The 14709-nt window shown below is 42.6% G+C and overlaps 1 protein-coding gene across 1 annotated transcript in view; it reads left to right on the top strand.

The window, feature by feature from the left end:
- The window catches only part of LOC309561275 (uncharacterized protein), a 209080-nt gene that overhangs the window by 23458 nt on the left and 170913 nt on the right, over window positions 1–14709 (top strand). The window contains exons 2-3 of the mRNA XM_082265090.1: window positions 2974–3144; window positions 8607–8780. Of these exons, the coding sequence (XP_082121216.1) occupies window positions 2974–3144; window positions 8607–8780 (345 nt within the window). The remainder of the gene's footprint in view (window positions 1–2973; window positions 3145–8606; window positions 8781–14709) is intronic.

Raw genomic sequence — 14709 nt, 5'->3', positions numbered from 1 at the left:
ACACAGCAATGTATAATTTAATGTTTCACCCATTTAGGTATCACTGATATATTCCAATCTATATATGAACATTCATATTCCCTGTATCTGAAAGAATTTACAATCTAATGCTTTCACCACAGTTTAACAAAAATGCGTAAACTTACTAGACCAGTTGTTGACTTGAATGTATTTAATCCCTTGCTGAAACCTCCTGCCAGCCCTTTGAGTTGTGAATGACAAGAGATGCAGGCAGTGTTCCATATTGACCGTCACGGCGGTCACATAATCAGTATCCCCTCCTACCAGCACCCAATCAATAATGGGGACTGGGAGCTGTCAGTGACAGCTCAGTCAGTGTGCTGGGAGCATGCAGTGAGCGTACTCTCAGCACGCAACGATGGTGCACCATGAAAGCATATGTGGGACACGAGGGTGTTAAGGCGGTCATATACATTAGGTGGTCAGCAATAGTGATCGACTGATATCGATTTTTCGTTGCCGATACCGATATTTTGGCCAATGCATATCGGTATCGGCCGATATGCGCCGATATTTTGAAAATTTTAAATTTTGCAAAATAAACACAATTTTCGACACAAATCTGTTACTGAACATGTTAATGTTTGTTTATTAACCACGTGACCTCCGAGGTCATTATTGTATGCCGGAAAGAGCGGTATCACCCGGGTGTCACTTACGGCAAGTGGGTGAGAGATACTGATCTGCCAGCAGATCTGCTAATGTGGAATTGCTTATATCTTTAATTTGTACTTATGTGAGTTGCATTTCAATAACATTTGTAAACGGAATTATGCTATGTGACATCATTTTACCCATACATGAGCAATATTTGGAATATCGGCAATATCGGCCAGTTCCGGGGCCGATACAGATATATCGGCAAAAGTCAATATCGACCCTCGCTATATATCGGCCTGGCAGATAATCGGTCAATCCCTAGTCAGCAAGAGGTTAAACGCATAAAGCATATGTGGGGCACGTGGGTGTTAAGATGGTCATATATATTAGGTGGTTAGCAAGAGGTTAAACAATAAATGATGGTAAATAAATATGCTGTTTTAATCTTCCAAAATTTGTGGCTTTGCCCTTCTAATGAAAATTGTCTTTAGTATTACTAGGGCATAGTTCACATTTCTAAATGTAGCTGAGTTATGGTCAACTAAGCCTATAGTTCTTAGCAGTCATGGTCTTTCTACACTATTAAAAATCTGATGGTTAATATGGTATTTCTCACATTATTACTCTTTTTACTTTTCCTTTACAACACTTTCCATCCCTTTACAGTGGGGATTGAAAGTTTGGGCACCCCAGGTAAAAATTTGTATTAATGTGCATAAAGAAGCCAAGGAAAGATGGAAAAATCTCCAAAAGGCATCAAATTACAGATTAGACATTCTTATAATATGTCAACAAAAGTTAGATTTTATTTCCATCATTGACCCTTTCAAAATTACAGAAAACAAAAAATGGCGTCTGCAAAAGTTTGGGCGCCCTGCAGAATTTATAGCATGCACTGCCCCATTTGCAAGGCTGAGACCTGCCAGTGTCATGGATTGTTCTCAATCATCGTCTGGGAAGACCAGGTGATGTCAATCTCAAAGGTTTTAAATGCCCAGACTCATCTGACCTTGCCCCATTAATCAGCACCATAGGATCTTCCAAGCAGTTGTCTAGAAAACTGAAACTGAAAATAGTTGAAGCTCACAAAGCTGGAGAAGGCTATAAGAAGATAGCAAAGTGTTTTCAGATGTTAATATCCTCTGTTCGGAATGTAATTAAGAAATGGCAGTCATCAGGAACAGTGGAAGTTAAAGCAAGATCTGGAAGATCAAGAAAAATATCAGACAGAACAGCTCGCAGGATTGTGAGAAAAACAACTCAAAACCCACGTTTGACTGCACAAATCCCTCCAGAAAGATCTGGCAGACACTGGAGTTGTGGTACACTATTCCACTATAAAGAGATACTTGTACAAATATGGTATTCAAGGAAGAGTCATCAGAAAAAAACCTCTTCTACGTCCTCACCACAAAAATCAGCGTTTGAACTTTGCAAATGATCACATAGACAAGCCTGATGCATTTTGGAAACAAGTTCTGTGGACCGATGAGGTTAAAATTGAACTTTTTGGCCGGAATGAGCAAAGGTACGTTTGGAGAAGAAGGGGCACAGAATTTAATGAAAAGAACCTCTGTCCAACTGTAAAGCATGGGGGTGGATCAATCATGCTTTGGGGTTGTATTGCAGCCATTGGCACAGGGAACATCTCACAAGTAGAAGGAAAAATGGATTCAGTAAAATTTCAGCAAATTTTGGATGGTAACTTGATGCCATCTGTGAAAAAGCTGAAGTTAAAGAGAGGATGGCTTCTACAAATGGATAATGATCCTAAACACACCTCGAAATCCACGGGGGATTACATCAAGAGGCATAAACTGAAAGTTTTGCCATGGCCTTCACAATCTCCTGACCTGAACATAATTGAAAATCTATGGATAGACCTTAAAAGAGCAGTGCGTGACAGACAGTCCAGAAATCTCAAAGAACTGGAAGACTTTTGTAAGGAAGAATGGGCAAAGATACCTCAAACAAGAATTGAAAGACTCTTGGCTAGCTACAAAAAGCGTTTACAAGCTGTGATACTTGCCAAAGGGGGCAATACAAGATATTAACTCTGCAGGGTGCCCAAACTTTTGCAGACGCCATTTTTTTGATTTCTGTTATTTTGAAAGTGTAAATGATGGAAATAAAAACTAACTTTCGTTGACATTTTATAAGAATGTCTAATCTGTAATTTGATGCCTTTTGGAGATTTTTCCATCTTTCCTTGGCTTCTTTGTGCACATTAATACAAATTTTTACCTGGGGTGCCCAAACTTTCGATCCCCACTGTATGTATATAGAGAAGGAATTTTATATATTTTCTTTTGCTAAGTAACTCTGTTATTCTTTTTTTTTTTTTTTCCACAGAGATCTATGCTGTAGGTGGAAATGCTAATGGTCAGCCCTGTGTCTTCCCATTTATGTATAAGTCTAAGTTGTATTTAAACTGTACCGGTGATGGAACCGCAGTGCGTCTCTGGTGTGCTACAACAGCAGATTATAATAAGGATAAGAAATGGGGATACTGTCCACAACAAGGTAAGTGATAAGAGGTAAAACAATCAGTGTGTTTTTAAATTATAAAAGGCAGCCAAAGCACCTACAAGGTATAATGAGAATTCCAAAATCCCATGATCCCTGGGCTCCATTGCTTTAGGACCACAGGTTTAGCCACAAATCCTCTAGCTTCCCATGCCATACTTTTATTGCAGTATTTAACATATAGGTCTCTGGGCTCTGTACCCCTGACTAACTCCAGGCTTGACAGTGCAATCAGGATTTCTGTGAAATGACCAGTGGTAATAATGACATATTAGGGTAATTGTTGTTTTTCTGAGATGAACACACAGAGATGTACTAAGATGATGGATGTTCCACACTGTACATCAGAGTACCCATTCCTCCACAGGGAGATATTTAAAGCTAAACTCCAGCCCAAAAGCTAAATACACAGATGAAAACATAAAAGAGCTGTTTTACCTGCCAATGTATTTCTATTTCTTTTCATCCAGTTCTAAAATTTACAGAGCTCTGACATACCTCATATCTATGATTGGAAGACCTGATTATTTTTTTTCTGCTGCAGTTAAGTAACACTTACAGGTTTTGTTCCCCCTTCTCTCCCCCACCAACTCCATTTCCCACCAGTGACTGGACAGCGAAAATAGGAGCAGCAGACTGATGAGATCTCTCTGTCTCTCTGCTCTCTCCTTCTATCAGCATGTTCCTTGTTAGCACATCAGCACTGAAACACAACTGATTGGCTCCTTGTACTGCTTCTCCCTCTCCCACTACTGTACATGGACTGGAAGAGGCTGATACCAAGACAGGTTTAGGTAGTTGAATCATTTTGCATTCCAAGCAGTACATTATCTTGTCTTCTGTAAACTACAAAAACCCCTTTCCCCCCATTATGTAATGAAGATGAATCAAAAAAGATATATTTTTAGTCCTCCTAAAAGCTGTTTGGGTGAAAATCTTTAAATCCAGTGGAGGAGTGAGTGTAGTCACCCTTGGGCAGGAAGAGGTTGATTTACTAAAACTGGAGAGTGCAAAATCTGGTGCAGCTCTGTATAGAAACTAGAGATTGACCGATTATCGGCACAGCCGATATATTGAGGGCCGATATGAACTTTCCCCGATATATCGGAATCGGCTTTTTTTTTACCAATATTGCAGATATTTCAGGGAAAGTGCTTGTACCGGGGTGATGCCTGCAGCTAGAGGCATCATCCTGGTACTGGCATCCATAGCCTATGGTCGGCTGTCTTGTAATGACAACTGATGCAGCTGAGAAGCCGCTCAGCTGTCATTTCAAGGAGCGGGAGGGGACGCCCCCCCCCTCCAGCCACCTTCCGCGGCTTTCCCGGATCTCCCGTCCCACCGGGAGACCCGGGAATCCTACCTTCACCTCCACCGTTTGACCCGGGTCTCCATTTGTTTGAATTTGGCGCCGCCGCGTACCCGAAAGTGATGTCATGACTAGTGTTGAGCGAACATGGACTGTATTATTTGGGTCCGTACTGGATAATTGGATTTTTGTTACCCGGACACGGACCCGAAAACTTTACTGTATATTCGGGTTTAAAATCTGTGTTTCGGTAATTTTATTTCCTGTTTTGTATGTAATGGCGCGCTTTTAATGGTGCGGTTTCAACAGCCAATCAACAAGCGTTTAACTGGTGTGCCATAGAAGCCATCACAGCCATGCCTACTAATGGCATGGCTGTGATTGGCCAGCTGAAGCATGTGACCCAGGTCTTTATAAGCTCGAGACACAGCGCGGTGTGCGTCAGTCAGTTGCTGATAAGGGATAGAGACAGGAAAAAAAAAAACATTGTGGCTGAAAAGAATGTAGGGACAGGTCGGAGTGTAGGCAGGGAAAGATAGAAAAGCATTTTAGGGACAGGCTGGAGAGAGTAGGCAGGGAGAGATTAGGAGACACAGGACAGAACAATCGTCCGTTAGCGATCTACATAGATTTTGCTGTGTGGGGGGGTGGTGCAGTGAACAATCTTTTTGCCCTCACTTGAGCCCACTGAGGAGGAGGAGGGAGAAAAAAATATATTTTTATCAGTCTGTTGTATTTTACTACACAGTGCTGTTCTAATCTGCTATTTAAAAATTACAAATTTAAAGGGGAATTTTTTTTTTTCCTTCATAGCCTGCTGCTGACCGTGACATAAAACATAAGACACTGCTGTGTTCACATCTGCTATTGAAAATTCACCAATTTGATATACTTTTTTCTATTCCGCTATTCAATATACACCCTTTTGGGGTGAAAAAAATTAAATTGCGGCATAGTCTGTATCGGTATGTGTGAGATACACCTTTTAAATTTGTTTGGCGCATCTCCTTCCACCGCCGAGGATTGCAGGATGCTTCAGTTTGCCTCCTGTTCCGAACTCCTCCTACTCCGCTTCCTCATCCTCATCCTCATCCTCCCTTTAGGGTACAAAAAATTGTGATCTGGGCCTAGTCTGTGTTTGTACGTGTGAGATACACCGTTTTATATACTTTTTTCTATTCCGCTATTCAATATACACCCTTTTGGGGGTAAAAAAAATTAAATTGCGGCATAGTCTGTATCGGTACGTGTGAGATACACCTTTTAAATTTGTTTGGCGCATCTCCTTCCACCACCGAGGATTGCAGGATGCTTCAGTTTGCCTCCTGTTCCGAACTCCTCCTACTCCGCTTCCTCATCCTCTACCGCCTCCTCATCCGGTCAGCGTAACACCTTCACGACCAAATTCAGCAAAGCCAGGGGTAAACGACAGCAGGCAGTTTTAAAACTTGCATGTTTGGGGGAAAAATCCCACACCGCGCATGAGTTGTGGAGGAGCATGGAACAGCAGACCGATGAGTTGTTGGTGCCAGCGAGCCTCATGCCCGGCATGGTGGTGTGCGATAACGGGCGAAATCTCATAGCAGCTCTGGGCCTAGCCGGTTTGACGCACATCCCTTGCCTGGCGCATGTGCTGAATTTGGTGGTGCAGAGGTTCCTTCAAAATTCCCCCGATATGTCAGAGCTGCTGCAGAAAGTGCAGGCCGTCTGTGCGCACTTTCGGCGTTCTCACCCTGCTGCTGCTCGCCTGTCAGCGCTGCAGCGTAACTTCGGCCTTCCCGCTCACCGCCTCATATGTGATGTGCTCACAAGGTGGAACTCCACCTTGCACATGCTGGAAAGACTGTGCGAGCAGCAGCAGGCCATAGTGGAGTTTCAGCTGCAGCACGCACGCGTGAGTCACTCTGCGGCACAGCGCCACTTCACCACCAATAACTGGGCCTCCATGCGAGACCTGTGTGACCTTTTTTGCGCTGTTTTGAGTACTCCACCAATATGGCCAGTGCCGATGACGCCGTTGTCAGCTTAACTATCCCACTTCTATGCCTCCTTGAAAAAACGCATCGGGCGATGATGGAAGAGGATGTGGCACAGGAGAAGGAGGAGGAAGAGGGATCATTTCCATGGCTTTTAGGGCAGTCATTCACAAGTGGCTCCGAGGGTGGGTTCCTGCACCCACAAACGCCAGGTACACAATTGTCCAGCAGGGGCACAGTTCTGGAGGATGAGGAGGAGGAGGAGATGGAGGAGGAGATGGAACCATATTCACAGCAGTGTGGCACCCAGGCTAGCTCATGGCCATCACTGGTGCGTGGCTGGGGGGGATACAGAAGACACAGACGATACACCTCCCACAGAGGACAGCCTTTCGTTGCCTCTGGGCAGCCTAGCACACATGAGCGATTACATGCTGCAGTGTCTCCACAATGACCGCTGAGTTTCCCACATTCTAACTTGTGCTGATTACTGGGTGACCACGCTGCTGGATCCTCATTACAAGGACAACGTACCGTCCTTAATTCACTCACTGGACCAGCACCAGCAGCTCATATGGAACGTCTTAGCAGGAGGCAGCATTTCACCAACATGGTGGAGCAGTATGTGTGCACACGCCTACATGTAGTGAATGACGGGTCTGCCCCCTTCAACTTCTGGGTCTCCAAATTGGGCACATGGCCTGAGCTTGCCCTTTATGCCTTGGAGGTGCTGGTGTGCCCTGCAGCCAGTGTATTATCTGAACGTGTATTTAGCACGACTGGGGGCGTTATCACAGTCGTGCAAGCGCAGCCGCCTGTCCAGAGACAATGTGGACAAGCTCACGTTCATTAAAATGAACCAGGCATGGATCCCACAGGACTTTTCCTTACCTTGTGCAGAATAGAGGTGGATACCGGCCTTACCCAGCCATTGTTCTATTTTTGCTCTTTCTCACTCTTTTGGGGTGTACCCTAATTTAAAATGACTAAAAAAAAGCAGTGTTGGCTACCTCGTCCCCCTCCACCGCCGCTTCCACCTACACCGCCACATCCACCGCCACCTCAACCTCCCTCCTACTCCATATGGTCCTCGTCCTTCACAGATTAAGAAGATTGTTTTTATTTTATTTTTTTTTGTTGTTTTAAGTTATTTCCCTATCCACATTTGTTTGCAAAGCACTTGCCATGCTCTTAACTACATTTTGCTGCCATTTGCAGCACTCTAGCCCTTTCCATTGTTTTTTTAGAGCCATTTTAGTGCCTGAAAGTTCGGGTCCCCATTGACTTCAATGAGGTTCGGTGTCCGTGTCAAGTTCGGACTCTTTTTTTCAAGTTTGGCCAGACCCACCGAACACGGACATCCAGGTGTCCGCTCAACTCTAGTCATGACATGACATCACTTCCGGGTACTGGCGGTGCCGAATAAAAAAAACTTACAGCATTCAAAACAGCCAAAGTTGGCGTTTTAAAATGCTTAAGTGCAGAGGAGGGGTTTGGGGTCTCTTAGACCCCCAGATCCCTCCACCACAGTACCTGCAGACATTAAAAAAAAATGTCCGAAAATATCAGCAGATATCGGCCGATACCCAATGACCAAAATATAGTTATCGGTATCGGTGGTAAAAAACGATATCGGTCGATCACTTATAGAAACCATTCCACTTCCAGGATTTTTTTTGTCAAACTTAATTGAACAAGCTGAAGTTGGAAGCTGATTGGCTACCATGCAAAGCTGCAGCAGATTTTGCAACCCTGAAGTGAGTTAATGGAAGAATCACTAGGTGAAAAAAAAGAGGCCTGAAAAAAAAAAAAAAAATGAATGCAGTCATTATAATTAAGGACTGGTGTCCTACAAAATTTTACATTTTTGTTTTTGGGTTCAGGATGCATTTTGAGTGACGAAAGACGAGGAACATTAGAAGAAAATGGATTGGAATTAAAAGAAAAAGTTTTTTTTTTTTTGTTTGCTTTTCAAAGCTGAACTCAAAAACATTTATTGAAATATTTTTCTCAATAGTCACAAAGGATATAAATTCACTTTGTATCCTGAAATGTCTTTGTAATCCCAAATGTAAATATGATGATACATTTTTGTATTTGTATATGTTTATAGAGGAGGACTTCTGTACAATATTTCCCTTTGCTAAGTAATTATGTTCTACCTTTTTCAACAGAGATCTATACTGTAGGTGGAAATGCTAATGGTCAGCCCTGTGTCTTCCCATTTAAGTATAACTGCAAGTGGTATTCAGACTGTACCAGTGATGGACTCTCTAGTGGACGTCTCTGGTGCGCTACAACAGCAGTTTATAAGAAGGATAAGAAGTGGGGACACTGTCCACAAAAATGTAAGTGTGTTTAGTCTTGCTGATGATATGTTGTGGTTTTAGCAAAGCTCCACACTTCTCTCTACATTAACAGAACATTTGTGAGTGTAGCTACCCTGCCTTAAGCATTAGTGTCAAAATGTAGTTCTCAATGGCTGTAGTCAAAATGGATGCCAGGAATGTTCTTCTTCACAGAATACCAGAATGGCAAATTGTCTACCTGGTCTCCAACTTACCAAATAATATCCTTTTGTTTAATGGTATAGATGTTAGGCATTGCTGTTTCTTTACTACTTTTAGGATGGTTGAAATTGTTGTTTTAAAATAATTAAAAAGTTCTGTGATACATTTTTCTTTTTTTCAATTTCTTGATTAGGGTATCACAGAGGTATACACCCAATAAATAATACTGCCATAAACTTCCCATACATCTGACTCTGAACAAAAAAGAATGACACCAGTATGGAGAAAATTTGGCCTAATAGGCCATTTTATTAAAAAATAAACAAATTAGCATTTTCTTAAAACAGAAACTATACATAATCCAGTACCCATAACATAAAGGTTGCCAGTCTTTGGAGGCACCAAAAACCAAATTAAAATTGTGTATCAGCATTAATACTTAAACGGTCCCCCGCTGCACAACACCAGCTCGGGGACAAACACACTTCCCCAGTGATACCTCCTTGTTACCACTTTCCCATTAATCCATAATTACTGGGATACACTAGAGTGGGCCATACCTTAGATGGTTCACCCTATGATATTTTCCAAGACTGGTAACGCCTCCAAAGACCGCAACCGCCAAACCTTTAGTTATTTTTTTTTTTTTACAAAATAAATAAAACAACCATAGAAACACATGAACCACGGTGGGAGAGAGGGTATTCTTGCTTGTTCCTCGATCCAAAGGGGTCTGCTGAACCTACTAATCTGCCCTTTGCATCCCCCTACCTATAGCCCCACCTATCTTATCTTGACCAATCCCAGAAGCTGACCTCCGCATGATACCCAGCTAATTAACCCCTTGCACTGACCTGTACCCCTGTGTCCCCTATAATGAGGCCCACTTTTTTTTTTTTTTTTGCTTCGGACCTGTCTTTATTTAAAGTATCCAGCATACACAGGGCAGTAAAAATACATTAGAAGGATACATACATGAAGTAACCCCAACAAAGGTCCTGAACCATCAGGAAATACAGCATCAATTATAGATCACGTAAAGTAAAGAGGAAACCTGGTCGGAACACCCAGCTATAACAACATCAACATTACTTAAAGTGGAGCTGCCACATTTGGCACCATTCGGTGGGGGGGGGGATACCTTTTTAAAACCAGGTACCCGCTCCCAATCTGGGTAAGATCGCTGCAATTGTGTGGCGATCTACACAATTTCCAGCCCCTTCTCCTTCCCCCCTGCCTTCTGGAAAACACACAGATCCAAGAAGACAGCAGAACCATTCGGAAAGTGAAGCCTGACGCACACATTTGCAGTAGGAAACAGGCTGTGAAGCTGCAAGGCTTTACTTCCTGTTTCCCTTAGTGAAGATTCCGACGTCAGCACCCAGAGCCGATGGAAGGATCGGGTGCCGACATTGCAGGATCCCTGGACAGGTAAGTGTCCATATATTAAAAGTCAGCAGCTACAGTATTTGTAGCTGCTAACTTTTATTTTTTTTTCCCCAGGCTGGAACTTCTCTTTAAAATGGGATACGGGAAATCGCCTCTAAACTCAATCAAGCCACCACCATGAATGTAAAGAATATAAAAGTTTTTCACAGTGATTCGGGAGGGAGGAAAGGAATGAGGTATGGACAGGGCAGAGGAGATACACATATGGAAAGGAGAAGGGATGGGCAAGAACATTGGGGAAAAGGATGGTGTGGGTTGGGAGAGGAAGAAAAAAAGGGGGGGGGTGGGGGAGTTGTTGGAGGAGGGGTGAATGACCCCAAAGGAGGGGCATTAGTATATAGTGTCTTAGTGCACGCAGAATGCAAAGAGGGCATTCCCCTCTTCTGAGAATGTAAACATGTTCCAATGGACCCAGGTTTTGGTGTAAGCCTCCTATCTGTTTTGAGCAGAAAGTAGAAGTACTTAGATTAAACAATATATTTTGCTCAATAATTCAATAAATTATTCAATATATTATAATTCAATATAATTATAATTCAAATAATTCAATAATTTCAATAAAAAATGTTGCCTTGTTATAATGGTCATGTGCATTACAAGTTTATATTTATTAATATAGTGGCTGACGGGACTGCAGCAAACTCTGGAGTCGAGCGTAGGGAGAAGCCTGCTGGAGGAAGTTTCTAAAATACTTATTGACAAATCATTTCCTGGAACCACAATGTCTGATTTGCTACATATACAGTGTCTGATGACAAATACTGAAAACAAATTTACTTTTGTCTGTTTTTATTATACCCTTATCTACTAATCTTCATGTTGTGTATACTGCATTATGTTGTTTTACCAATGCTGTATAATGTTACCAGTGGTAAATGCATTTTTGAAAAATTACTCTGCTCTAAATAAATCAATATGCAGCACAAACATTGTGAGCAAGATTGTGTTTTTTTTATTCACAGTGATTAAAGCGCATTATAAACCACATTTTCTGAAAGGTTGTAATAATAGGGAGAAGGGGAGGAGGAATACTGGGAGCAAGGCTAGAAGGAAGTAGGATAGGAGGAAGTAGGATAGGAGGACTGGGGGGGGGGGGTGGAAAGGTTGGGACACTAGACTGGGAGACAAGGGGGACAGCCTAGCATTGCTGTTGTAGGTAGTGGCTCTGGGTAGAATAATGCTGAGTTCCACGGGATGAAGATGAAGTCAGGGGAGAAAGTGGTTGGTCAAGTTGCTCCCTGTGCAGGATCCCCCACAATAAACACAGGAAGTAGATGTTCAGCTTTGGAAACTTTTGTACAAGCTGATGAATAATTGTAAAATGCCAGCTAAACATCCATCATCCTGTGTTTGAATGTCTCAGCCAGGACATTTCCAAAGAAAGGCTGTGGTTGGGGTATTTGGATCCAAAAATGGATCCTCTTGCCTGAAGCTCTCCCCCTAAAATGCCCACATCTCCCATATAAAAGAAAGCATAGTGGCATCCTTATGCTCATAGTTCTCTTGTCCTCTTGACCTTCTAGTTGATCTAAAAGTTGTTGGTCCCAAAGTTGAGGGTCGCTGAGAATGAGTCTGGAAATGAAAATGTTAGAAATAATATTCAGGGTATATTACTATGTCAAAACCCTATATCTATTAATATCACTTCTAAATTTTTGTAGCCTATTAATCCTGGGATACTATTGTCTTCCATGTTTATGTGTGTAGTCTGTGAGATAATGATCATTCATAGACAGTAAACTGCTAAGGGCATGTGCCAATTTGAAGGATTCGTTTTTACACAGTGGTTTTATTTAAAGTCTTATGCTAGGCACTGCAAGACAAACCTTTGTATTAGAACTCCAACCTCACAACAAGGATTAAATGTTCATTTACACCTAGGGTACCCAGAAAATGCACTTCTAATTACCCATATCCCTGCTCCCCCAGCAGACTGTGCTGAGATCAACTTCCTTACACTCCATTCTGTGTGCAGTACCGTGGCTATTAACCCTGTAGTGTATGTGATAATGGGCAGAACACTCCCTGGTTTGTTTGGTTTACGCAAGAACTCTCGAACATCACAAGGTTCAGACCCAAACCCCGAACCCTATTAAAGTCTATGGGACCGAACTTGCAAAACCCAAAGTCCCCATTTTGAAGGTTTAAATGCAAGTTATTGGCCATAAAAAGAGTAGGGGGGGGGGTGCCTGGGGGTCCCCTTAGTCTGCCTGTAAAGTGGCGCATCTGTACCGTATAAAGAGCCTACTGCAGCAAAACTGACATTTATAAAGAAAAAAAAAATGACATTTAAATTTCAGACAATACAATACTGTTGCCCAGCAATACAAAAATGTTAATAAAACAGCGTCGGGCACCCCCCCCCCCCCCCCCCAATCCATACCAGGCCCTTAGGGTCTGGTATAGATTTTAAGGAAAACCCCACTCCAAAATATAAAAAAAAAAAAAAACAACGTGGGACCCCCCCCCCCAACATTTGTACCAGACCTTTATCTGAGCAAGCAGCCTGGCAGGTCAAAAAATCGGGGTGATGAGCGCGCGCCCCCTCCTAAACCATACCAGGCCACATGCCCTCAAGTCGATTTTGGATGGGGGGCAGGGGCCTTTTTCTGACAACTGTGGGCTCTGGGGGTCTGCGAACAGAGGGCTTATTTGAATCTGGGAGCCCCCTTTAACAAGGCCCCCAGATCCTGGCCCCCCTCCCTATCTGAATGGGTATGGGATAAATTGTACCCCTACCCATTCACCAAAAAAATAGTGTAAAAAATAGACACAAGGCAGTTTTTCACAATTCCTTAATTAAAAAAAAAAAAAAAATGAAAAACAATGTCTGCTAATGTAGATCCATGGTCAATCATGACGCCCGCTGTACTGCTGGACCCAAAAAAAAGGAAAAAAAAATGCTCAACCCGCAACAAAGGCTAACCACAAAATGTCATCTCCGCCGTTTGACAGTTCTTAAATACGTAAGGGTTGGGGCCACCTGGTGACATCAACTGGCTGCACCTCCCCCTTGTGACATCACCAGCTGGTGTAATCCATACCAGGGCCGAAGGGGGCCCCCACGCCGTTTTTTTTTTTTTTCACTTTTTTTCTATTGCCAGCAATGTTTTTTTTTCATTCAGCTGTAAGCGGGGAAGCCCGTTGACAGCTGATAACTCACTTATTAAGGACTCAGCAGCTGGGTTCCTAATACACTCCTTAACAACTAACTATTCACTGTGCCCTGATTGGGCAAAGCTTTGCCCAATCAGGGCTTAGAATGCACTGTGTAGCGCATATTTGGGTGTTCGCTAAAGCCCGCAAACAGGCAATGTACGGGCAGAACTTTGGCACAGATCAAAACTGTTCGCCCAAATCTAGTGCTGGCATGACAGTGCTCCTACACTATCCAATATCAGTTTTGCTAAATTTTAATAAGTAGAAATGCATTGCTAAATAAAATAATGTGCATTTGTTATTGCATTGCTTTTGCATTGGAGCCTGCAAAGTAGTGAAACTACATCACTGGACTGCAGTTGTACTGCTTAGGCTCCTGTTGAGTGTTCCTCCAGCCCCTAGTCCCTAATGAGGTATGAACCTGCAGTTGTGGAACTGGAGGAAGAAATCAACTACAAGTGTAGTGATGTAACCTCAAGGGAGTCCACAAGGGATGTCTCATTAAAGAGAACCCGCCATCTAAACTAAATAAAAGATGCAGCCCCTAACAGTAACTGAACAGACCTACATGTAAGCAGAAGTAAATTAATATAAATGGATCATTATCCATTTCGATCTGTAAGCCCATAGAGATACATTTCTGTCCAGTTTCACACTAGTTTACTCCACAGATCTGGAAGAAATACACAAAAGACACAAAGATTTACAGTATCTCACAAAAGTGAGTACACCCCTCACATTTTTGTAAATATTTTATTATAACTTTTCATGTGACAACACTGAAGAAATGACACTTTGCTACAATGTAAAGTAGTGAGTGTACAGCTTGTATAACAGTGTAAATTTGCTGTCCGCTCAAAATAACTCAACACACAGCCATTCATTTCTAAACCGCTGGCAACAAAAGTGAGTACACCCCTAAGTGGAAATGTCCAAATTGAGCCCAATTCCCTCCCCGGTGTCATGTGACTCGTTAGTGTTACACGGTCTCAGGTGTGAATGGGGAGTAGGTGTGGTAAATTTGGTGTTATCCCTGTGACGGACTCTGGAACCCCGACTGGGTATCTCAAGAAGCTGCTTCCTAAGCTCTGGAACATGAGATCTGTGAATCTGGCTATAGTTACCCCAAGAATTAGACAGTGCCAGTTTTGGAGTAAGC

This window comes from Pelophylax lessonae, assembly GCF_965119305.1.
Source record: "Pelophylax lessonae genome assembly, chromosome: 8".
NCBI lineage: Eukaryota > Metazoa > Chordata > Amphibia > Anura > Ranidae > Pelophylax > Pelophylax lessonae.
The sequence above is the reverse complement of the archived record's forward strand: the minus strand, read 5'-3'. Positions and strand labels throughout refer to the sequence as shown.